This window comes from Epargyreus clarus, unplaced genomic scaffold, assembly GCF_041222505.1.
Source record: "Epargyreus clarus isolate Ecla_fem2 unplaced genomic scaffold, WU_Ecla_fem_2.2 ptg000016l, whole genome shotgun sequence".
Lineage (NCBI taxonomy): Eukaryota > Metazoa > Arthropoda > Insecta > Lepidoptera > Hesperiidae > Epargyreus > Epargyreus clarus.
This window is the reverse complement of record NW_027332224.1, coordinates 37,254-64,645: the sequence shown is the minus strand read 5'-3', so window position 1 is coordinate 64,645 and position 27,392 is coordinate 37,254. Positions and strand designations below refer to the sequence as shown.

Below are 27,392 nucleotides of genomic sequence, written 5' to 3'. Positions count from 1 at the left end.
CATTCCAGCGTAGCCCTCAGAGGTACCGGCGCATTTGTGGCCGAACTCAGGTAGGAATATCTAATCCTATCTGGGGTTGATTACAGATGTCCAAAGGCAGTACGGTTACCATCAGGTGGACTACATGCTCGCCTGCTACTCCTATATTATAAAAAAGCAAAATAATTACCTTATTAACATATTTACTTTTAAGATAAGAACTGTCCGATCGATATTTTCATTATAGTCAAATACCCTATATCGTCCATTGCTCGCGTATTACGACACGACACGGCACGCGGTACGTGCGGTCGTGGCGAAAGGCTACGGAAGCGGCTTGGGAAACGGCGATACGACGTATCGTGAGTCGCTGATTGGAAATGTATTCACTGTATATTTTGTAAGGTGCTTTGATAGTAGGTGAAATGGGTGTATGGGAAATAAGGGGGTATAACACTTTTTTTTGTAGATTTTGATAGAACTCCGGGTGCTAGAGTTTTGATTTACCAAAAAGAAGAGCAGTGTTGGAAATTGGGGGTCGAGGGGGTCTAAGGTTCGTATCCCAGACATTTTTTTAAAGTTATACTCGTATTATAAATTAATGATCAATTGCTTTAAAGGTGAAAGAAAACACTTGAAGGTAGTGAACCCTTTATGTAAGAACCCTGTGTGGTTCGACACTGGCGGCACCACCGCACCACCTATTTCTACCTAACAAAAGTAGTATTAAGCACTGCTCTTTTCCGGTTTGAAGGGTGTGGTAAGGGAGACTTGAGAGTAGTTTCGAGGCGTTACAGCTTAGTTTTCAGAGGTTTTCAGAGGTCAGCGGCGCATTTGTGGCCGAGCTCAGGTAGGAATGTCTAATCCTATCTGGTGTTGTATACAGATGTCCATGGGCGGCAATAGTCACTCACCATCAGGTGGACTGCATGCTCGTCTGATACTCCTATATTAAAAAGAAACATCGTGAGGAAACCTACACACCTGAGAGTTAAAAGTTGGCCCGCAAGGTGGACCTATGTATTTGTTACAATTACACTTACTCTTCAAAAATATCAAGTGTCTATCTATTTCGGTACAAGAAAGAAATGGACAGACAGCGGATGCTTAATAATAGGGTTTCGTTTTACCATTTGTGTACGGAACCCTAAAAATAACAACTCAGGTTCAATTACTTAAGAACAGTTTGTGTAAAGTTTGTTGCACCGTTGCATCGCATTTAGGTGTGTGTCGGCGACGGTACCGACTGACACACCCTCAGGGCGAGGGGTTGGTGGTAATATATTGGATTACTGCTTTGTACTAGTATAATAGATTTTAATATAATGGTCCCGTTGCGTGGCACCGCCGTCACACGTAAAAGCGACGAGTGTTGTTGTTTGAAGGGTGTTGAGTGATAGGGATTTTTGATATTGTGACGTTATAAGTGACGTAATAAGTTCGATTTTAAGGATCAGTCGTCTTTTCGGTATTGGCCATACATGCCCTTAAGCCCTTTTCGGAATAAAGGTACCCTATGTCCTTTTCTAAACTCCTGACAACATGTATACAAGATTAGATATAGAAATAAACAAATTCGTATTTATAATATTAGTTAGAATTATATGTTTTATTAACCTTTAACTAGTGACGTGACAAATTTATAACACTATAAGGGACATGACGTCTCACAGGCTACTACTTTCAAAGTTTAATTAAAAATAACAATGCATTTGGATGATTTAAAATTGGGTTGTTATTTAATAATTGGAATATAATAAAACAAATGTAAACGAATTCAATCAGTTTTTGTTATCATTAATAAAAATAAACTACAAATCACAATTACTGGTATCTTTCAGCCTTAATTGGCATGAGATCCTTTTGTTGGCATTTTAATACACCTTCCATAAATAATATGAAAAATTTAACACCTTTTACTTAAAATCTAATCAATAAAAAAACAATAAAACATAAAAGCTACATCTGAAAACCAAAAATATAAATTCTGACATCTACTCAATTTGGCATAAATCATTGACAATTTTTGCACAAGGGGCGAGAACATTGCAAACATACGGGATTATAACATCCGACACACGTGTACGCTGTCATTCTGGGTAGTTTAGCTGGACAAATACTGTATGCCCTTCGCTTGCCTTGGCCAGGTTCAGGAGTTTGGACATCTTCTTCAACCATATCCTCACCCAGAATTCGCTCTATCACTAGTCATAACTCCCTTGGTAATTGATTGCACACAACACGTCTTTGCATATGGGGTAAGACTAGCGACCGGGCTAATAACTTTATGAAATCTCCTCTGTCGCTAATCTTGGACTGATGCATATCATAAAGTATATAAGCATTCATGCCGCTCAAGTCAACAACACGGTAGAATACTATACCATTGGCCATCTTCTCGATCTGGATCACCACACTGTGTCTATCCTCTTCTAAAATATTCACCTCTAGATGTTTATCTTGGTCACTTTCACGAAGCAGTAAAAGTTCACGATCGGAAACCAAGAACTCGTCAATATCACCTTCATTGTCAGATTGGTCGGAAGCCAGCATAAGGGTATTGAATTCCTCCTCAAAAGATGGACTGTCTACTCGTAATATTTTTCTTTTTAACGAACTCGGGGGTTGGAGTTGACATTTCCTCGCGTTTTCTACCATTTTCCACTAAAACTGAAAAAGTAGTTCGAAAAAAATAGTGTATGACAACTAGGGACATGTAGCCTCACAGGCTACACCCAATTTTCAAATTAATATTACTTACGTGTTAAACAACCGATGACACAACTACATTCTTCCGCGGTGGTTTTAGCACTAAAACAAAAGCTACTGAGACGCAGAGATGCGTTGAGCGGGGGGAAGTAGTCAATTCCAGGAATTTGCAAAACGCGCGACGCCTGGGAGACTACACGTCACTAGTTAAAGGTTAACGACCCGCGTGCCGGAGCGGTCACTATACCGGTCTGACGCGAGGGTCCCGAGTTCGATCCCCGGCCAGAGAGATACGTAAATGATGAATTTAGGTTTCTGTCTCTAGGTCTAGGTGTTTGTGTATTTGTCCCTGTGTGTCCATAGCACCCTCGAAACAAGGAATCCTGTGGGTCTGTAGAAAGCGTTTTTTTTATCATTGAAAATCCCCGAAAATAACTTTCATAAGGAAACAAACCACTCCCTTCTAATCGTTTTAATCTAATCATAAGCATTGCGTGCCAGTGGTCGTGCCAACACCGACTGACCCACATCACTGATTACTGGCCGCGGCCCAGCGCTGGCCGTCACACCTTATCGACAGGGTCATTGACCCCTTGAACAATAGTCTTATCATGATTAGTAGTAGCGACAGCCACCACAGCGAAGCGGTGCTTTGAAGGTGTTAGAAGTACCCATTTCTGCCTATTGTTGCATGCAGTCCACCTGATGGTAAGTGGCTACTGCCGCCCATGGACATCTGTAATCAACCCCAGATAGGATTAGATATTCCTACCTGAGGTCGGCCACAGATGCGCCGCTACCCCTGAGGACTAAGCTGGAACGCCTTGGAAAAGTCTATCTCCCTTACCACACCCTTCAAACCGGAACACAGCAGCGCCTAACACTGTTGTTATTAGGTAGAAATAGGTGTGGCGGTGGTGCCGCCGGAGTCAAACCACAAAGGTTTCTACCACCTTCAAAAATTAAAAAAATTAAATAGCTCTCCGGCGTGTAAGTTTACGATTCTTTCCTTCACCGTTATAGTGAGTGATAATTAAGTACGCAAGTCAATCGTCAAACTTGGAACAATCAGAAGTGCGTGCCTGGAATTTAAACTTCGGACACCACGGCTCCAAGACAGAAACCATTATGCCATCACTCTTTCTAAAAATCTATTACACGAAAGAGGTCACACGGTGACTGGTGACCGAAACCTAATTTATGTAAGGAAAAATATTGATAAATTTGTAAAACGGTGTGACACGCATAATGTAAATACAAGGGACAAACATAACCTTTCTACACATGTTACTCGTCTTCCCAAAATAAGTAATTCTTTTGTGGGTCAATGTATACGTTTTTATAATAAACTGCCCATCAAAATCAGAAATTTGTCAATTAATAAATTTAAAGTTATTATCAAAAGCAAACTTAGTCGTAAAGCTTATTATAAAATTTCTGATTATATTAATTATAAAACAGCTTGGGACTGATCAATAACAAAATTATTAGTTAATTAAGAAAATGTCAAAGTGTAGCGTATCTTGCTGAACAAACTTCTTTTTTTAGATAAATGTAAAGCAAGATACTGGAGCTAATGCTTTATTAATTATATGTAATTATAATGGCATTTAAAAAAAATGAAGAAGAGAATAATTATTTTTAAAATTAAAAAAGACAAACCCACTGAGTTTCTTACCGGATCTTCTCAGTAGAGGTCGCGTTCCGATCCGGTAGTAGTTTAAGAAAATATTGTAACTGACAATTTGTAAGTGCCGCCGTTGGCCTATACAAAATAAATATATTTCATTTCATTTCATTTCATAGAACGGTCATCGGTCATCGTTATAGAACTTTCGTTTTCTGCTTCGTATCCTTCACTGTATTAGCATAATGTGTATGGTAAGTTACCACTCTTTCTTTCGCTTTGGGCCATGGCTGATTAAGGTGTCTATTACACACATATACACAATAACATAGTCGTGGATACGAACACACAGCAGCTTCCGGTAAGAGTTGAATGGAAAGATCGTCACGTAAGGAAAATGCGATTTTTCAAATTATCCAACCCTTTCTAATGAGGTGGAAATTGCTTTAAAATAGTCCATCCATTAACATCCTTATCCGATCTAAGATCAATTAATCGGGGAATCGATCTTTTGGACCCAAAACATCGATTATTTTAATCGATATTAGTAAGAATTGAATCGTAAACTATGCATTTAATCAAGTGATGATCTTTAGCAAAGTTGAGTAGTTAGTAGTTATAAAAGTAGTATAAACAAAGCGTGTAAAATGTAACAAAATCTATGATATTTTTTCAAGTGTGTCACCTATGTTCAACGCTTTAAAATAGCATATGACACACAAAAGTTATTATTGTTCGCTTTGTAATATAAATAGGCGGCAGTGTAGTGACACATGGTGGCCTCTTTAAGTGTTATGACGAAAATACCGGTTTCTTATATGGGGAACTCCCTTTATTTTTAGGGTTCCGTAGGGTTACCCTTTGGAAAAACGGAACCCTATTACTAAGCCTCCGCTGTCTGTCCGCCTGTGACAGGGGGTATACTACCATCTCTTAAAACAATATTATTTTAATCATACATTGAAATTTTGTACTACGACCTGTTTTAAGGAGGTCGTGGTACGAAACAAAATAATGTCGATGCAATATTGAAACAAAACTTTCCTGAACTATGATGGTTTTTAAAATATAGTACGATGGGGTGGTAGGCCCCCTGGCTCTATCTCCTGAACCGTAATAGACACTTGAATTTTTTACAGAGTATATTTACAGAGATAATGGTGGCCGCTCTAACAACGAATACTAAAAATAAAAAAAGTTGAAAATAAATGGGGGTCGCAAAACAAGAAAACGTTATTTTTCGAAGTTTTTTGCTTTATCTTTTGAACCGTAAGTAATAGGCAGACAGTTGAAATTTTGCAATGCATGCATTTACTTCAGTCGTAAAAATCGTATACTCTATATATAATAATAACAAATACTAAAATAAAATGAAAATGTTGGTGATACGGAACCCTCCATGTGCGAGTTCGACTTGCACTTAGCTTATTATTCCCTTTGGGTACGGAATTCTAAAAACAACAGTATTTATTTGTTGCAAAATATAACCAAATGTAATGACCATATCGATTCCATGAACATTAATGTATGATGGTATCATACGTGTTGGGGATCGATTATCGCCGTAATTACTGAGCTGTACTCGATACTTGCGTCGATCACGACAGGCGCTAGGGCTGGCAATAACGCCCGTTGTTAATAATCTATCTATCGTTAGTTTTGCTTTTCTATCTTAAGTAATCAAAGATCGACATGGAAGTGGAAGGCTTGATGGTGGTACAACCCTCTGTGGTTCGACGCAAGCGGCACCACCGCCACACCTTTTTTGGTTGTGGGATACTCACCGCACTAAAAGCTCCCGGTGGCCGTCCTCGGCGGTGCGTAGAGGGCTCCGGGATCTCCAAAGGAACGCAACCGGAGTCCTCTTAGCGCGTTGCCCCGTCGGGCTCCGCTCAGGTGAGCAATTTCCTGAACGCTACGACATGGGGCTCTTCAGCAAGGTTGCAAAAAGAGCTCTCCTGCAAAGCCGGATGCATGGTGACTTCTCTGGTGTTGCAAATGTCCGTAGCCGAAGTTGACTGCTTTCCACCAGGTAGGCCGCCTGCCTTATCGTTAGGAATATATATAAAAAAGGCGATCGTTTAGTCTTTAAGCGTGGCGACGCATCTGTGATCGGCTTCAGGTCAAACCCGTTCTATTTAGTCCGGTAAGAATCTCAAAAGGGCTTACCGTGTCGCTCCCACGGGAACGGGTATGGTCCGCGTAAAACTGCTAGTCCGCTCTGAATATGAATCGCGTCGCCATAGCAAATTGTATACACCTGCTCGGAACAACTTCAGAGTGAACTAGCAGTTTGGCGCGGACTATACAAATCAAATCAAGTTTCTTTATTAAAAATAGGTTCTTTACAGAGTACTTTTTGAATGTCAATACAACTACCACTACACAACTACCTTTTGAAGGTTTCCCTTAAACGTTAAAATGTTACTTGTATTTTATTACCATAAAAAAACAACAAATCTAGCAACCCTTCACATACGGTTAGAACATAATGCCAATGCGCACGCGACAACCGGCCACCGCGCAATTGATATGCAATGCGCGCAGGCAGCACACGGATCACATAGTGTGCGTTATCACCTCAGATGTAATAATGTACTTGGGTAGAGTCCGCGCCAAAATGCTAGTCCGCTCTGAATATAGAAATGAATCGCGTCGCCATAGCAAATTGTATACACCTGCTCGGAAGAACTTCAGAGCGGAATACCAGTTTGGCGAGAATTATGTCTTGAAGGTTTTCCCCTTGTAATTACAATAAAGGTTAATAAATCAGTTTTATTTTGTTTCCATAAGATAAAAAAAAACTAATCTATCAACCCTTCACATACGGTTAGAACATAATGCCAATGCGCACGCGACAACCGGCCACCGCGCAATTGATATGCAATGCGCGCGCAGGCAGCACACTGATCACATATAGTGCGTTATCACCTCAGTTGTAATAGTGTTATTTTGTAACATGATATGGACGTAGGACATTAATATACCACTAGTAGACGTAGATACGTTATTAACAAAACAATCGGCGCTTTTTGGTGGCAGTCCTGCAAGTACAAGTGCAAGGTGCAAGTAGAGTAGCACGTCTAAATGAATGATAAGAAAAATACAGTTCGGGACAATAAACCCATATTTCGTTTACAAACGTGTAAGACTTTTTGGTGACGATGGGGAAAGATTCAAAAGGTATTCAATGCCGTGAGAGCGACGACGGGTTATGTGGGACTTGTACCGCACTAAAACCCCCCCCGGTGACCGTCCTAGGCGTTGCGTTGAGGTCTCCTCTCCATGTTGAGTGTACGACGCTACGCGGCCACACATACCATCATTCTTCCCGGGATCGCTAGTCGGGCATTTGGAGTTCCCACTCCTATCACCCGCAATCTTGGAAGCCCCCTTTTAGTCGCCTCTTATGACAGGCAGAGGATACCGTAGCCCTATTCTGGTCCCGGAAATACAGCCTATCTACGTTTTTTAAAAGCGGCGTTTATCTATCGCCACTTTGCAAGGTGTTTGTGTGCGTATGTACGACTCGTACCTGGTCATTAACTTGCATTGATTCCAAAACTAACATTTATTGTATACGATCTGAAAAGTGTAATAATTTTAATCGCATACCAATCACATTTATCCTACGACAATAAAGATCATTGTAAGCACGCACGAGAGTGGCGCAGTCAAGGCCGGCGCGCGCGCACCACGAATACCAAACATATGCGCGTGCGCTGCCGTTATGTCAGCTAGCGTAACGTTTTGTTTTGTCATTCAAGTGGCTTTTTATAATATAGGAGTAGCAGACGAGCATGCAGTCCACCTGATAGTAAGTGGCTACTGCCGCCCATGGACACCTGTAATCAACCGCAGATAGGATTAGATTCCTACCTGAGGTTGGCGACATATGCGACGCTACCCCTGAGGACTTAGCTGGAATGTCTTGGAAAAGTATGTCTCTCTTACCACACCCTTCAAACCAGAACACAGCAGCGCTTAACACTACTGTTAATAGGCAGAAATAGGTGTCGAACCACAAAGGTTTCTGTCCCTACATACCTAACGTTTTAGTAGATTCTATGTAATTTTGCTTCGACTGACAATTACTACTATAGTTCATTGAAGCCTGTTTATTATCGTATTAACAAAGTGGGCCGACGCTAATGCGCTGACCCCAGGAATGTGGTTAATCCCTGGATAAAGCTAGAATTAAGGTTATCCCTAAGGCGAACATAATGCTGAAAATAACCTACTTTCGAACTATGTTTATATATCGATGCATTCTTTCTTTTTGGTGGGAAAACAGCTATGAATGCGATTTCTGTGTGGGACGAAGTTGCACGCCGATGTAACACATATTTTTTTAGGAGTGATGAAGTTTTGCGCGCTGATGTAAAAAAAAATTTTAGCGAAGAAAAATATTTTGCGCGTCGATGTAACACATTTTTAGCGTGGTACGAATTTCAAAAACAGAAAATTCGAAAACAGCTTGATTTTGAAAATATTTTAACTATTAATTTGGGATAATGTTTTGATTTTGATCTTTTTTGTTGCAGGGGCGCGGAGCTGGTGGATGTCAGTCTGCTGCGGCGGATGCCCAACGTGGAAGTGCTTGCCTTTAGGTAAACTGCTTTTATATTTTTGGAAATGGTGAAGTTAACCCACTATCGTATGAACATCTGATATACTTAAATATATATGAAATATTCTCTGAAGTCAGATGCATGTATTCTCAGGATGATTTTTTGAAAAGGATCAGGTAGTTATTTTCTTTTTCTAATATACGTTTAATATATAGGATATTTTCTTATATATAGGAGTACAGAACGAACATGCAGTCCACCTGACGGTAAGTGGCTACTGTTGCCCATGTACATCTATTAACAACTCCTAATATGATTAGATTTCTACTTGCGGTCGGCCATAGATGCGCCGTTACCCCCTGTTGACTAAGCTGGAATGCCTCGGAAAAGTTTGTCTTCCTTACACCCTTCAACCACAACATAGCGCTTAACACCACTGTTAATAGGCAGACATGAGTGTGACGGTGGTGCAGCTGGAGTCGAACCACCAATATCAAATATGTAAATAATGAAGAACATGTGTATCAACTTACATTGAATTGCTCCATCTGTTACCCTTACTAGATACCTATGTCGAGTATATGTTGTATTCTATACCTCCGACAAGCCAAAGGTCTACGCCCTTAAGACTATTAGGAGGGCTGTGTCTAGTCTAGACTGCCAGAAATTGAATTTCGCTTAACACCTTTTATTTTACGGTATAGCTCTTGCAAGCTTCTGCCTTTAATGAATACCTACTTTGATTCCTGCAACCCTAGTACATAAATCATCAACTTAATATTGTTAAGCAAGCTAGGCACAGGTTTCAGAATGAGAAGGATTAGGCCATAGTCTACCGCGCTGGACAAGTGCGTATTGATAGACTTCACATACCTTGGAAAACTTTTTTTTTAAAGATTTCTCACGATGTTTTCCTTCACCGTTTAAGCAAGTGATAATTAATTTATAATACGCACATAACTTTGAAAAATCAGAGGTCCGTGCCTGGTATTTAAACCTCGGACCCCTCGATCAAGAGGCCGAGTTTCTTAACCACTCACCTACCTTTATGAATTCATCATCATCATCATCATCAACCCATTACTGTCCCACTGCTGGGCACGGGTCTCCTCTCAGAATGAGAAGGATTAGGCCGTAGTCCACCGCGCTGGCTAAGTGCGTATTGGTAAACTTCACATACTATTTGAGATTTTTTTTTATTTATCTCTCAGGTATGCCGGTTTCCTCACGATGTTTTCTTTCACCGTTTAAGCAAGTGATAATTAATTTCTAATACGCACATAATTTTTGAAAATCAGAGGTGCGTGCCTGGGATTTGAACCTCGGACCCTTCGATCCAGAGGTCGAGTTTCTTAACCACTAGGCTAACACTGCTATTGATGGCTAACACTACTTTATGAATTATTATCAAGTTATTTAGTTTGTTTACGATAAGATCTTATATATTATTTTAATAAGATTGAAGTTGGTAGAACTCTATGGTTCGACTCCGGCGGCACCACAACCACACCTGTAATAGACCATGTTGCGACCTGTAATAGAGTATGTGGTCCCAGCATGTTGCGAGCATGTTGCGAGCACTGCACTGCGACATTACATAATCTGTGTAGATGATTAGGCTTAAAAGTGGCACAGTATAGACAATACTATGTATTTTTTATAATATAGGAGTAGGAGACGAGCATTCTACCTGATGGTAGCTACTGCCGCCTATGAACGTCTGTAATCAACCTCAGATAAGAGTTTCCTAGCGTCGGCCAAAAATGCGCCGCTACCCCTGAGTAAAGCTGGAACGCCTCGGAAAAGTACCTATGTCTGCCTTACCACACCCTTCAAACCAGAACACAGGAGCGTTTAACACTGTTGTTATGAGATAGAATAGGTGTGGCGGTGATGTCGCCGGAGTCGAATCACAAAGGGATCTGCCACCTTCAAGTAGTCACGACTTTGAAAAACACTGCACTTAATTGATTGGAATGAAATTTGATTGTAATTTGCACGCCTTACAGGCAAAAAATAAGAGGACATTGTACCTACCTATTAACCTACTTAATACCAAAAATTGTACCTAATTTTTGTACAAATATTCTATTCTAAGTTAGACGCGACTTTGAGAAACATTGCATAGAGGTAGACACGTGATTCGGGTTCGTGACCTGTCTACATCGGCCGTTAGGACCGGGATAACCTTTTTATTGGATTACGTGCAGGTTCGTCCTACGGGAACTGAGCGTACAGGTCGGTCGAACTGACACTTGTCTGGGCGGTAAGCGGATTGGAATTAAAGGCATGGACCAATTTATTAATCATTAAATACAAGGAACAAACATAACCTTTCTACACATGTTACTCGTCTCCACAAAATAAGTAATTCTTTTATGGGTCAATGTATACGTTTTTATAATAAACTTCCTATCAAAATCAGAAATTTGTCAATTAATTAATTTAAAGTCATTATCAAAAGCAAACTTAGTCGTAAAGCTTATTATAAAATTTCTGATTATATTAATGATAAAACAGCTTGGGACTGATCAATAACAAAATTATTAGTTAATTAAGAAAATGTCAAAGATAGCGTACCTTGCTGAACAAACTTCTTTTTTTAGATAAATGTAAAGCAAGATACTGGAGCTAATGCTTTGTTCATTATATGTAAAAATAATGGGATTTCAAAAAAAAATTACTCTGTTTATTTTTTTGAAATTCTTAATTTTTATAATATTTTTTAAAATTAAAAAAGACAAACCCACTGAGTTTCTCACCGGATCTTCTCGGTAGAGGTCGCGTTCCGATCCGGTAGTAGCTTAAGAAAATATTGTAACTGACTATTTGTAAGTGCCCTCGTTGGCCTATACAAAATAAATATATTTCATTTCATTTCGTTTCATTTCATTAAAATATTAGCGTGTAGAATAAAGATGTTATGTAGGCATATAATAAAACTAGTAGAGCCCGCGGCTTCGCCCGCGTTTAAATAATAACAACTTGACATTCATATAACTGAAAATTTGTACCTTCATTGGAATGACAGTGGTGCTATCTGTCGAAAATTGGTCGTACCAACTCGGAAAGCTTCGTGGGCTCATGCACAACAAATTTGCTAAAGATCATCACGTGATCAAGTGCATAGTTTCTGATTCTATAAAATCATGCAGATAAACATTCATTTTATATACTTATATATAAAATTCTCGTGTCACAATGTTAGGTACTTACCATACTCCTCCGAAACGGCTTTATCGATTTTCACCAAATTTTATATGCATATACCTACTGGTCGGAGAATCGGCTACTATCTATTTTTCATACCCCTGAGTGTTGTAAGTACCCCTTAACATTTTTTTTTATTTATACGGCAACACAACGTTTGCCGGGTCAGCTAGTTATTCTCTAAAAAATTCAAGTCTCTATCTATTATGATTCAAGAGATAAAGTCCTGTGACAGACAGCCACACGGACAGACAGCGGAGTCTTAGTAGTAGGGTTCCGTTTTTACCCTTCGGGTCTCTTCTTCTTCTTCGTCGTTTCTTCATTTCTGAAGGTCGTGCTCGTTCTGTTAAGCCTCCGTGGATGATCTGACGAGCTGCTTCCATGCTACCCTGTCTTCTGCGTGTCTGAGAGCAGTTGTGACTGGAAGTCTCATAATTTCTTTTATGGAGTCCGAACATCGGCTAGGTGATCGGCCTCTAGGTCTTCTTCCATCTTGCCCACCACCACCAGCTTTTCAAGGTTGTCTTGCTGTCTTCGTGCTACGTCGCCAAAGTAGGTCAGAATGCGTTGGTACCCTTAGAACCCTTCGGGTACAGAACCCTAAAAAGTGCACGTACGTTGCAGGAACGTTTTACTCACATATTTTCTATTTTTAAGTTTATTAAAAGAGAGAGTCTTCTAAATTAACTCTAATAACTCATAATAAATCATTGCATTAAGTTTCTTTTCAACCGCAAACTGTAGCATCATTTAGCAAACAGCGTCGAACAGTTAAAGTAATATCCATCATCCATTATCGTGGTGTCGTCGGCGTCCATTATAGTCGGATGTCACGCTTGGTAGGCCTTTATATGTCACGACACGACACGCGAAACGACTTGATGTTGTTGTATTTCTGAGGAGAAAATAAATTGAAATGTGTGCAAGTTTTTATCAGTTTTTCACGCTTTTTCTAAGGTTAGGTTCGGTTAGGTCAGTGTGGTGGCTTTTATATATGTCACGACACGACGCGCTAAACGACTTGACTGTGACTATAAATAAGGTACGTAAATAAAATTTTATCAATTTACAAAGCTTTTTCGAAGGTTTGGTTAAAGTCAAGTCAAGTGAACGTAAAAATTGTCTTAAAAGGTATTATTATTTGACTTGTTTCAGTGTTAATAGTATTTTTTTTTCATTATTTGTCTTTTTTAAGCCTCGTCAAATCGGTTTGTTTTTGGTATTTAAAGTTTGATAGAGATTACTTGTTTCTTCTTTGTTATAGAATAAAACACACGGGCTTTAAAAGAAAAGGATTCGTTTGAAATCAAAATCAGTTACTTACTCAACTTTCTTTATAAATTGTAAAGGTTGGTAAATTGGTAAAGAATAAAACTATGTTACTTACATGTATGACACGAATTTAGTTTATCGTAGTTGAATTTTTATCGAGTTCGGTAAAATTAATCCTATTGGGTTTATACCCAACCTGTGGACGAAAAGAGAAATAGGACTACTCTGTCGCGTTTTGTACAAAACGTCGAATGGTGGTCGTGGTCGTAGTCGTGTCGTGCGGTCAGAAGGGTCGCTCGTAAACGGTGAGAGCGGTGAAAGGGGTGCTGCATCCAATGTCAGCCTGTGGTCGCCGTCGCCGCGTACTCTGATACCCTATTTGTGGAAGTTTACGAGAAATTTAGAAAATCTTGCAGTATTATTAAAGTCGTGTGTTATAAATATGGATTTTTCTTTTCTGATCGACAAAGAAGTGTACAGAAGAAGTTCGCCTTACATCACTATATTTAATACACCAATATCAAAAGTTATTAAACTTAATCACAGATAAGTTGATACCCCTAAGAACTAAGTTGGGACGCCTTATATGTCTCGTTTCAAACCAATACTAATTGTTATTAACACTATATCAAGGGGCCACTTTGAGAACATTTTGATAGAACTTTCAGGCATACAAGTTTTCTAATGATGTTTTCTTTCTCCTTAAAGAAAGTGATAATTAATTTCTCATATGCATATAATTTCGGGAAATCGAGGCGAGTGTCTCGAACTATGAGTTACTAGGTTGAAAGAAAATGAAAGGTAAAGTTTTCAGTTCTAGGCTAAGCATAAAACGTATTAATAATTGATTTTATAAAATAACTTTTAACATCAAGCTTAGTAAATCTTGGCAAATAAAAAAAATGTGTATAACGGGTCCCGTAGTAAGAGTACGTTCTCTAAGGCTGTTTGTCCACTGCACTGTCACCGAGCCGATACCGAGAACGAGATTATTTCGGGCCGATTTTAATTATGTCGTGACGACGATAGTTTGTCCACTGCGACCGATATCCGCGGTTTATTTTGTTCCAGCTGTCACTCGTGTGACGGCTGTGGACAAGTTCCAATGTGTTTTACATTGCCGGCACATCGGCCCGTCAAAAACTCGGTGCCGTTCTAGCGGTCACGCCGATCTACTCGGAATATCGGCGGCCGGAATGACGGTATTAGGGTGACGGACGTGCGGTGGACAAGCTGTTATAGTAAATGTATGTACGCTACTTCGGCGCCGTCATTAATTATCGATATCGGCTCGGTATCTTTTGTTGGTGGACAAACAGCGTAAGACGTCAACAACGCAAGAAACTCCAGCCATCCTTAAAACAGTAAATTAAAACATTGCGAGGATAACAATTATCGAGTAACTTCCTATTGCGCGCCGGCAAGGACGCGGCCAATCAGAGCGCGGCGGCCATCTTGCCCAACACGACTTGACCGGCCGTTGCCCAATCGGCGTTTGACCGTTACGCACTTGTCGAATGCGTGCAATCTGGTCGGGTAGCAACGTGTAAAGGTTCATTTTTAGGGTTCCATACCCAAAGGGTTCATCTGCATTCAGCGACTCCTTGAGTACTTCGGCCATATTACCCGGAAAAGTAGCGACAATTACGAGAACATAGTTATAATCCGGATAATAATAGATAGATACATAGATAATATATAGAAAGATAATAATCCGGTTATAATAGAACCGGCTAAGTCCAGGGAAAGAGACCGTGCGGACGTAGTCCGATGCGCTGGTCGGATCAAATCCGTACCACTCTTGACTGCAAGATGCATGAAGCCATCCACGTTGCTGAGAACCAGCACTGTTGGCGCAATATAGTCCGGGATAAGGTGATTCGTGGAGGGGGTCACGAGTCACCCTCAGCATTAAGGACATCGACGCGAGGAGGAGGAGGACCCATTGTGGGTTCAGGTGTTTCTAGAATTGTAAATGATTTTTATAGAACAATTGTAAAACCATGATTGCAATAAAGTATTGAGTATTGATTATTGAGGACCCAAACGGTAATAAAGGAACCCTATTATTAAACCTCCACTCTCTGACTCTGTCCGTTTATCTCCTGAATCACAATAGATAGACACTTGATTTTTTTACGGATTTTACTCTTTGGTTACGGAACCCTAAAAACCTTTAGTAATATCCTGTTTGTAGGAAGCAGGCGATTTGGACACGCGAACAATTATTTTTTATGCTATGTTGCTATAACTTGACATACACACTAATCTACGAAATCAATTTAAGTATTTTACTCGAAAGTTTTACAGAATTATTTTTGAATTATGAACGTATTTCATTTTGCAGAAGAAGCAGCGAAAAACAACTACTTAATTGACATCTATTAAAATATAATAATAATGATTTAAAATGTGGAGCAGGAGCTACTCCAAACCACAAATTGTGGTGTCATCTCTTGATAACCTGTCAATTAAACTACGCTTCACTTAAAATTCACCAGTCGCTCATATCGTTCCAGTATAAACAAAATCCGAACGCTCGGCGACTTCGCGGGCTGCCGGCGGCTGCGGGAGCTGTACGTGCGCAAGAACGAGATCCGCGACCTCGCGGAGATCCGCCACCTGCGCCGCCTGCCAGACCTCACCAGCCTCTGGCTCGACGAGAACCCCTGCACGCACCACCCCGAGTGAGTAAACACAGATCCATAAAGCGGTTCTTCTCCAAGTTTCTCTATGAGCGACCTCGCGGAGATCCGCCACCTGCGCCGCCTGCCCGACCTCACCAGCCTCTGGCTCGACGAGAACCCCTGTACTCACCACCCCGATTGAGTAAACACAGATCCATAAAGCCCATCTTCTCCAAGTTTCTCTATGAGCGACCTCGCGGAGATCCGCCACCTGCGCCGCCTGCCCGACCTCACCAGCCTCTGACTCGACGAGAACCCCTGCACGCACCACCCCGAGTGAGTAAACACAGATCCATAAAGCGGTTCTTCTCCAAGTTTGTCTATGAGTGACCTCGCGGAGATCTCTCCCTGCACGCATCACCCCGAGTGAGTGAAGACTATAAATCTATAAATCTACTTAATATCTATAAAGTTTTGGATGGTTTTAAAGTAATATTTAGGATGTATTTTTTTTCCTTCTGCACTATTTTTCCATATAAACCTCGACCAACATTATCGGCTCAAATAGTTTGCCTAGCTAATTAATTAAATGGCTGAATTTCATTCAGACATTATGTTTAATGTGTCTAATATTATTTCACGGCATTAAGACAGTTGACTGCGGCTTATAGATTATAATTGAATGTGAATTTCCATTCCAGATATAGAATGACGGTGTTGCGGAATCTACCGAATCTCGAGAAGTTGGACAATGTAGCCGTGCACCCAGAAGAGGTGAGTTTCTGCCATAAACCTTCAAAAGGTATCCCGTGCCGCGGGAGCGAGCGGGAGGATTACGTTTTTTTTATAATATAAGAGTAGCAGACAAACGTGCAGTCCACCTGATGGTAAGTGGCTACTGCCGCCCATCGACATCTGTAATAAACTTCAGATAGAATTAGATATTCCTACCGGAGGTCGGCCACAGATGCGCCGCTACCTCTGAGGACTAAGCTGGAACGCCTCGAAAAAGTATGTCTACCTTACCACACCCTTCAAACCAGAACACAGACACTGCTGTTATTAGGTAGAAATAGGTGTGGCAGTGGTGCCGCCCAAGTCGAACCCTTTGTTTCACCACCTGTTTTTTTTGTATAGAGGGGGAAACCTTTAAATGGTACCCAGAGATTCCCAGCACAGTATGTGAGATTCTTACCACACTAAACCCCCTCGGTGGCCTCGGTGGCGGTTCTCGGCATTGGCCAGATGACTCTAGGATCTCCAAAGAAACGCAACCGTGGTCCTCTGACCGGCCTGCCTTTTCTCAGTGTGGTATTTGTGCAATTTTGCTTATTATAAACAGTTTAGTCTGTGTTTCCAGGTGCAGGAGGCCATGCGTCGTGGTGCCCACATACCGGACTCCGACGACGAGGGCTACCCGCAGCAGGTATCATTATTCCGATTAACACTGGGTACCCCTGTTCGAATAAACCTGGTAAATCCAGATACAATATACTTACAACTAAATCGGTCAAGTGTGATTCGAACTCGCACGCTGAGGGAACCACGAAATTTATTTTTGTTTTTAGTATTTGCTATCATAGCAGACATAGAAGTTAAGAATTTTGAAAATTTGATCAAGCAATTTTTATTTTTAATATTTATCGTTATAGCGGCGGTCGTTATAAATACTTTTTAAAAAAATCAAAAGTCTATCTATTACAGTTCAGGAGATAGCGCTCTGTGACAGACCGACAGGTAGCGGAGGCTTAGAAATAGGGTTCCGGTTTTACCCGGTGTGGTCTGAAGTAACCCACATATTCTATTTCCAATTCAGTTTTTCATTGTAAATAACGTCTATATTTTTAAACGGTGTGTGTGTATGGTATGGAGTTTCTTTTGTCGCTTCTTCTCCATGACGGAACACCTTTTGAAGTGGCGGTAGATATTATATTGACGAACAAAAAGAGTCCTATAAATAATCTGCTTTGAAAAAAAACTAGATTAGATTTGAACCCAGTTATATTTTTGTGTTAGGATGGAGCAACTAGGATACTGAAAGACCGAATTACCATTATATGTATTAAATTAAAAGCGAATGTTAGCCCCCAGAGAGCCACGTTCAGAACTACTTCTTAAGTGGCAACGTAAGTAGAGGTCGAGTCAGCGTTCCCACGGCACGACGGCGGTGCAGAATCGGATGTCTTCTCGATAAGGATTGTTGTTTAACGCCAATATATAACAACCTAAAAATATTGGATATTGTCGACAGGAGAGCTACGGCCAGTACCGCCGGCAGCGATCGTGCGAGTCGTCCCCGGAGCGCGAGCCCGACCAGTACTACCGCACCGCGCCCGCCGCGCTGCCCGCGCACACGCACAACGCACACACCACACACACCACACACACCGCACACACCGCCAGGCACGAACAGGTGAGTGCGGCAAAAATTTAAAGGTCGACCCCTGAGGGGCTCTGATTCTAACTACTACTCAACCAAGCCAAGTAAGTAGAGGAATGTCAAACGTGACGTCGCAAGCTCTGTGCGTACTGCTGGCAAAATAATAATAACTTAATATGAAATGTTGATTTATACCTATGCAATGTAAATTTTAATAAATTTCTGTCCAATAATTTATACTCTAACGACTGTTGACTTAACTACTTTAAAGACTGGCTTGGTCGAGTAGTAGTTCAAGAACTGTATTTCTTTATAATATAAATGTTGTTATGTTATCATATGTGAAAATGTGCTTAAATTATATAATAATTAACTGTTACTTATAAATATTTCATATGTGAATAAAAATAATATATTTATGTGTTCATATTTTTTTGGTGGAAAATGAACAGTCATTTTATATATTTTTTGTCATAAGTCAAAAAACATTAGTCAATTATAAGTATGAATCTATCCAATGTTTCGCCAACCAAAGATTTGCATTTGACAATATTTGCCTACAAGAAATTGACAAATTTATATCTTTCATATACAAATAAAATATAGATTCATTATTTATTAATTAAAAGTTTAAAAAACTTTAAAGAATACCTATTATATTTTTGATTTTTTAAAACCAATGTTATTTGAATTATGACAAAGTATCCGTGACATATTTTATGGAATGTGTGCATGCGCCCTATATGATGATGTATTCTCATTTGATCTAATTTTATGTGTTTTAATATTACAATGATGATTCTACACGAGTCTCTTAGTATAATAGATTGAAAAAAAAATGTTTTACTTTAGTATGTATACAGGGGCAGTAAAAATACAGATTAAAACTTCCAGTTAATGTTTTTTTCCAGCGATTTTGTACGAATATAATACCAAATTTTAAACCCCTAAGGGTTGAATTTCCAAATACTGTGAAAGGGGTGTTTTATTTTTTCTGATAAGCAAGCCAAATACTAAGTTTCATAGAGCTTCCTTGAAAATTGTCGGATTTTAAAACAAAATTTCAATCCCTATCTAGTCCCCTTAGGGGTGGAATATCAAAAAAATCCTTCCTTATTGAGTGCCTACGTTTGTTCGAATTTCACGCTTCTATATTCAGTATTTTTGTGATGATAAATTAGTCAGTTTTTTTTAAAGTATACCTAATGATAAAGCATACGGGCTATCTGATGGAAAGCAGTTACCGTCATTTGCACCACATTTGCAACACCAGAGGAGGAACTTTATTGCACCCCTCTTGATAAGCCCCATGTCATAGCGCTCAGTTAGTCAGGACAAATATTTTAGTATATTTAAAAGTATAAATAGATAAAGCTTTCCGATAGTCTAGTGTTTAAGAAACGCGGCCTCTCGATCGAGGGGTCCGATTTTCACCTCTGATTTTCAAAAATTATGTGCGTATTAAAATTAATAATCACTTGCTTAAACGGTGAAGGAAAACATCGTGAGGAAACCTGCATACCTGAGAGATTTATAAAAAAAAAATCTCAAAGGTATGTGAAGTCTACCAATACGCACTTGGCCAGCGCGGTGGACTATGGCCTAATCCTTCTCATTCTGAGAGGAGACCCGTGCCCAGCAGTGGGACAGTGATGGGTTGATGATGATGATGATGATGATAGATAAAGCTTTCTACACTCATAGCCACATACTAGGTTTTTTGTGACGTGGAAGCCTTGTACACACATTAAGACTAATATATAAGAAATACACAAGACGAAAATATTTAAAATATATATATAAGGACTCGTTTAGAAGCATCAAATAATACATATTTATTAATAAAAAACATATATGGATATATAATATTATTATGTCGTTGCAAATTTAAAATTTGCCACATAACATTACTTCCCAGAATTTGATCCTTATAAGCGATAATATCAGATGGTGGAATAATAATGTATTTTATTTTCCATAATGAACTCGTTCGATTCCTGGCTAAGGAAAAAGTTATTTTAAAAAACTAATGATGCAATCTTAGTTTTTATGAAAATCGGCCTCGTAACTCCATTCAGCATTTTTCTCTAATCCTTATTGTTGCGGATTTAGCCCTGAAGGCCTCTTTGAAAAATTCACCCTGTATACGTGAGAAAGATAAGTCACTCACATTCGCTAGGAAAATCGGAACATACCTTTAAATTTGCAACGACTTACTGTGTACGCCGTTTATATGTATGTAATAGGCATAATGACACTATTCAAAATCCTTTCAATAAATAAAATATCTATATTGAAAGAATTCTAATACTACGAAAAATTTACTACGTTACAATATAAACTTTAAGTATTGTTTTATTTTCAATAAAATAAAAGTATAAAATACTGCACTCGACCAAGTTGTCTGAAACGCTAATAGGGGCGAATAACGTCATTCCTCAGGTGTGTCACCGTATTGCTTGCACCTTGCACGTAGTGACGTCACCAGCGGACGCCATGACACGTGAGAATTTTAGCGCTTAATTCGAAATACGCAATAAACGGTATTATTTTCGTCAATCAGAGTGCCAATACGGTCGAACACAACTACAAGCATATATTCCGTAACAACATAAGGGCGCACTAACACGCTATGTGCCCGCGGGCGGGAGCGGGCAGCGGAGTGTGTCGAGGGAAGGGTATATAAAAATGTGTCATCATGCCCATTATGTATGACATGTACAATATGTGTGTGTGACTAACGACTAACGCCGCAGGGCAGCGACAGCTCGGCGGACAGCCACGAGCCCGAGCCGCGGCCGCCCGACCAACAGGTAGGGACACTCTCCATACATTCATCCACTAATCGAATACACTCCTCATTTAGACCTCACTTGACATTTGCGAACGAAAATGGAGCACAGTCGAGTAGAGGCCAATGATACATTAAAACTATAGATACGTTACATGTCCACTAAACAACACAAAAAAGTGAGCGAAACGCGAGCGCATTGACACACACATGTACGTTTTTCACTTTACTTACGTATTCAACATTTGACGTTTACGAACATTGCGTGTCAAGTTTCATTCATACGTTAATATCGACGTAAAATTTGCGTCTCTATCACTTTGCTTGTGGAAGGAATACGTTCTCTTTATTGTCAGTTGCGTAATCATGACGGACCAAACACGAAAAATAATCAAAATATAATAATTTTTAACTTGTGATATATGATTCCATGAAGCTTGTTTATTTTTTTGCTCATAATTTATACATTAACGCCTTGTACAAGAAGGCATTTTAAGCCTTAGATGGCTAAAATAACGACGTTTAACGTGTACAGTGACATACGTAACAATTACTACGCCGCACGAGAGTGACTGGAGTTGACAAACACCAATTGCCTGCTTTTGTATGTTTCAAGTTTTGCCCGCTAGTAACGTATCTCTATTTATTGTATCAATGGTAGATACTAGATTATCTGGACCTCAGGTTTAGGCAGGGCTGGAGATTGGGGAGGGCAGGTGGTATTACTCCACAAAAGAGGGGGCCCACAGTAGAGATAATTAGCAAATTTGATGTATTTTTACTTGTTGCTAGTAAATTTATAAAGACTTGACGGAAGATTTTTTCTTTTTACACGGAAAATACTTAGGGACCCTTCATAGGGCCCCCGGAACTCTAAATCCAGTCCTGCTTAGGAATTCCATAAGTTATCTGTTAATAACTTACTAACTAACTTGCTTTTAATAATTCGATACTTAAATTATATTACTCGGTTTCGCTTTTCATTTAGAGATTAGGTAGTTACGACACGTTTATCACTGCTAATATTTTTTGAATTTATATTTCATTATTAAATATCTTTAATCGCTTTCGCTTCTGACCAACATCCAGTATCAATAATCAATCTTGCCAATGTTTACCTACCAAAGATCTAAATCAGATGGTTAGTATCTGAGATTGAGAATACCGTTACTAATAATCAATCCATTTACTTTTTACTAAAGATCGAAAGTCTAGAATGAAGAAAGTTACAAATGACGATTTTTGGTAGAGAAAATATGGCATAGATTGGAAAGTTTCGTGAAACATAACCCCTAAGGGGCAATCTATTTAAGTACAACAAATGGAACCACACGTAAGCGGCAAAACGTCTTTTTTGAAGAATCACTTTAGAATTAGGGATGGCGATCTGAGATCGATTAATCGAATAATCGGTTTTTGGACCTATAAAAATCGATTATTTTAATCGATCTTCATCCAGTAATTGATCGATTTTTTCGAAGTGGATTGAACATTAAAGACATTTTGCTGACGGATACGTATTTCAGATATTGCTTGATCCTGAATAGATCGAAGATATTTTCGGAGAATCGATTCTTTAAACCTCGATTTATTTGTGAATCGATTTTTCACACTTTGATTCGAATCGATTCAAGAATCGATCTTTTTCCAGAAATAATGTCCATCCCTAGTTAGTAGTTGGAATTATAGTAATAGTATAAGGTGTGCGTCGTAAGTGATATGTGGAGGTTGTTGCAGTGCGCCGCGTCGCCGGAGCCCGACGAGCGGTACGACCACCCCGCCATCACCATGACCACCTCGCACTACGAGGTAACACATGTATCTCTTTAAAATAAGCCCTCTATATCAGCTTCATTACTGTCTCACTACTGGGCACGGGTCTCCTCTCAGAATGAGAAGGATTAGGCCATTGTTATCGCGCTGGCCAAGTGCGTATTGGTAGACTTCACATAACTTTGAAAACTTTTTTTTAAGATTTCTCAGGTATGCAGGTTTCCTCATGACGTTTTCCTTCACAGTTTAAGCAAGTGATAATTAATTTCTGACGCGCACATAACTTCAAAAAAATCAGAGGTGCGTTGCCTTGGTTTTGAACCTCAGACCTCTCGAGCGTGGGGCCGAGTTTCTTAACTACCCTAGGCTATCACTTTTTTTTTTTTTATGATATAAGGGTAGCAGACGAGCATGCAGTCCACCTGATGGTAAGTGGCTACTGCCGCCCATGGACATCTATAATCAACCCCAGATAGGATTAGATATTACTACTTGAGGTCGGCCACAGATGCGCCGCTACCCCTGAGGACTAAGCTGGAACGCCTCGGAAAAGTATATCTCCCTTACCACACCCTTCAGACCGGAACACAGCAGCGCCTAACACTGCTGTTATTAGGTAGAAATAGGTGTGGCGGTGGTGCCACCGGAGTCGAACCATAAAAGGTTCTACCACCTTCACTGCTACCTCTTTTATATAAATTCATAAATGCTATGCTAAATGTTTACACTAAACAGATCGCATTAATAACATATAAAAAATTGCCTTTCCATTAGTTTGTCATATATCATTACTTACTAGAAATTAATCCTTATAAGTAACACTCCTTATAACATCCTATGATGGATTAAAACAGGATGTTTTTTGTTACAAAATGTAATAAATAATGGCGCAGCTTTCGTTTTTAGCAAAATCGGCCTCGTAACTCTTTTCAGCATTTTTAACTTATCCTTATAGTTTCGGATTTGGCACTGAAGGCCCGTTTGAAAAAATCACCTTGTGTCACCTAATGTCTACAAATAATAAGAGCTATTTTTCTGCTTATAACATGACTGTTAAGCACTATTGTGTTCTAGTTTGAAGGGTGTGGTAAGGGAGACAAACTTTTCCGAGACATTCCAGCTTAATCCTTAGAGGTAGCGGCGCACCTGTGACCGAGTTTAAGTAGAAATTTAATCTTATCTAAGGTTGATTACAGATGTCCATGGGCGGCAATAGCCACTTACCATCAGCTCTGCTCGTCTACTCTAATACTATAAAAAACATATTAACTGTTATTTCTAGATATCTTTATTTATTTGCAGAGTCGAGGCGGTCCGCGATCGCCCGACGCCGCGTCGTTGAGGCACTCGGTGTCGGCGCATAGTGTGAAGGTAAGGCACGTAGGGTTTCAACCCTTTCAATACTCCACTAGTGGACTAAAGGGGGAAGAAAGGGGCCAATCCTGGGGGACCCTAACACACTTGCAAAAAATGGTCGTCAGAACCATCGGAGGCCCTGGGCGGAAAGTTGAATGGGGCCCCCCAGTGTAAAAAGTTCGCCTGTGATTCTGTGACCATTTTTTTCGCCGACTGATACATATTTCATAGATTGTTTGGATGTAACGACATTTTTTTTAGCAACTGTGTTTGGAGGCTCCCAGGATCGGGGGCCCCGGGCTGACTCCCCCCCCCCTCTTCCGCCCCCTCCATTAAGCCGCTAGAGGTTAGAACCAAACAACCTGTGGAATGTGTATCAATCAGCGAAAAAAAAAAGATCACTGGAATCATACGTATTCGGCGACGAATAAGTCTATGACACACTTGTAATTTTGTAAAATTAAATCAACTTTTTAGACTGGGGGGCCATAGATAAGTATAGATATCTCACCGCCTTGTAATTGAAGGAAGCCATTAAAAGGCTTGGCTTAAAGAGCTGACAAATGTGTCAGCCATTTAATGGCTGTCATGGTGTAATTTACGCGGAACAATGCCGATATGTACAGTTAAGTGGTGCAGAAACACAAAATCGAAGAAAAAGTGCGGAGAAATATCGTTTCATTTGTAAATCATCTAACTACATTTTTTAAATAATTTTCAAACACGAAAATAGATGACAGTGACAATTTCAATAGTAAAAACTGGTTACATTATCTTGTTAGGAGTGAGAAATGTTTATTAATTTATGTGTCTGTGTAGGACTACTCGTACGCGTCTAACGGCGAGTGGCGGGCGCCGGGCGCGGCGGCCGCCTCGCCGCAGGGACACGAGACCTTCTGCGAACGACCCGACAGGTAACGTCACACACGCGCACACACATACACACGCACACACACACACACACACACACGCACACACACACACGCACACACACACACACACACACACACACACACACACACACACTCGCGCACACACACATACACGCGCACTCGTACGCATGCGCACGCACGCCCTCACACACACGTACACACGCCCACACATTCGTACACATATGTTCTTAGATGCACACTCCCACACGCCCTCACACACACACACATACATACACCCGCACGCACACACATTCCACTGAAGCGTGTGCCCTGTTCCAGGAGCGAGCCGTACTCGTCCCGCGAGTGGGAGCGAGAGCGCGAGGGAGCGAGGGAGCGCGAGTACCCGTCCGCGGTGATGGCCGAGCACCGCGGGTTCACGCGGCGGCCCGTGGCGCGGGTGAGTGGCACTGAACTATAGTACTGACCCGGTACTCCTCCCGGAGTGGGAGCGAGAGCGCGAGGGAGCGAGGGAGCGCGAGTACCCGTCCGCGGTGATGGCCGAGCACCGCGGGTTCACGCGGCGGCCCGTGGCGCGGGTGAGTGGCACTGAACTATAGTACTGACCCGGTACTCCTCCCGGAGTGGGAGCGAGAGCGCGAGGGAGCGAGGGAGCGCGAGTACCCGTCCGCGGTGATGGCCGAGCACCGCGGGTTCACGCGGCGGCCCGTGGCGCGGGTGAGTGGCACTGAACTATAGTACTGACCCGGTACTCCTCCCGGAGTGGGAGCGAGAGCGCGAGGGAGCGAGGGAGCGCGAGTACCCGTCCGCGGTGATGGCCGAGCACCGCGGGTTCACGCGGCGGCCCGTGGCGCGGGTGAGTGGCACTGAACTATAGTACTGACCCGGTACTCCTCCCGCGAGTGGGGCACGGGGCTCCTCTCATAATGAGAAGTATTAGGCCATAGTCCACCGCGCTGGACAAGTGCGTATTGGTAGACTTCACATACCTTTGAGATTTTTTTTATAAATCTCTCAAGCATGCAAGTTTCTTCAGGATGTTTTCCTTTACCGTTTAGCAAGTGATAATTATGTGTAATATAAGGATTAGGCCATAGTGCACCAGCTGGTGCACTATGGCCTAATCCTCATTCTGAGAGGAGACCCGTGCCCAGCAGTGGGACGTTAATGAGTTAACGGACCCCTCGATAGAGAGGCCTAGTTTCTTAACCACTAGGCTACTACTGCTTTTTTTCTGATGATGACATTGATGACTTATATAATGTGTTTGTCCTAGAACTCCAACCTGCTGTCAGCAGTGCTGTGTTTGGTGAAGGAGCTGGATTACCCGAGCCTTGAGGTAGCAGAAATGGCCGTCAGGTAATATACTACTACAGTTGAACTGCCCCATGCCAGTGTAGGACAATATGAAATCCAGGGCCGGATTTAGAGGTCTAGACGCCTTGGGGCAACAAGGGAGTGGAGGCCCCCTGGCCCCAAATTATTTTCCGAATAAAATGAACAATTTTTTCAGTTGAGTTTTTCAATAAATATTTTAGTGTGAAACGCGGGTAGATTCTTCTAGTAGATATACGGATATCCGGCTACAACGTTTTTTTAAATATAATATAGGAGTAGCAGACGAGCATGCGGTCCACCTGATGGTAAGTGGCTACTGTCGCCCATGGACATCTGTAATCAACCCCAGGTAGGATTAGATATATTCCTACCTGAGATCGGCCACAGATGCCTCAGAAAAGTCTGTCTCCCTTACCACACCCTTCAAACCGGAACACAGCAGCGCCTAACACTGCTGTTATTAGGTAGAAATAGGTGTGGCGGTGGCGCCGCCGGAGTCGAACCACAAAGGGTTCTACCACCTTCAAAATTGTATGATTGGCCGAATATCCGGTATCCGGCTGAACTGTTATCCGTTTCTCTAATCACATTGTGTAACATTGTATTACAGGTGTCGTATGGACGAGCTGGCCAACAGCCAGTGACCCGCCGCTGACCCTAACCTCCCACACGAGTGAGGGACGTCACGTGACTACGGCAGGGAACATGAGGGCTGCATGTACTGGAGAAGGGTCTTTACACATTTCACACGAGACTGATCGTGGGAAATTTTGATCCTTTGGAAAGTTTTGAAAGTTTGGTCGTCGGCTGGCTTATAAACATATTCATCCTTTAATTGTGTTACGCTACAGAAGTGTAACTTCTTTCGT

At 41.0% G+C, this 27,392-nt stretch overlaps 1 protein-coding gene across 2 annotated transcripts in view; it reads left to right on the top strand.

Moving 5' to 3' along the window:
* LOC140748671 (uncharacterized) overlaps nt 1-27,301 on the top strand; it is a 59,571-nt gene extending 32,270 nt beyond the window's left edge. The window contains exons 2-13 of one of the 2 annotated variants that reach the window (XM_073081516.1): nt 8,860-8,925; nt 15,888-16,055; nt 16,697-16,769; nt 17,356-17,421; nt 18,247-18,408; nt 21,132-21,188; nt 22,904-22,975; nt 24,242-24,310; nt 25,115-25,209; nt 25,507-25,624; nt 26,462-26,544; nt 27,134-27,301. In XM_073081516.1, coding sequence (XP_072937617.1) covers nt 8,860-8,925; nt 15,888-16,055; nt 16,697-16,769; nt 17,356-17,421; nt 18,247-18,408; nt 21,132-21,188; nt 22,904-22,975; nt 24,242-24,310; nt 25,115-25,209; nt 25,507-25,624; nt 26,462-26,544; nt 27,134-27,167 — 1,063 coding nt within the window. In that variant the 3' untranslated portion in view covers nt 27,168-27,301. Of the gene's footprint in view, nt 1-8,859; nt 8,926-15,887; nt 16,056-16,696; nt 16,770-17,355; nt 17,422-18,246; nt 18,409-21,131; nt 21,189-22,903; nt 22,976-24,241; nt 24,311-25,114; nt 25,210-25,506; nt 25,762-26,461; nt 26,545-27,133 lie in introns of those variants that run through there. The other variant, XM_073081515.1, reaches the window with a different exon arrangement.
* Nucleotides 27,302-27,392: the final 91 nt, after the last annotated feature.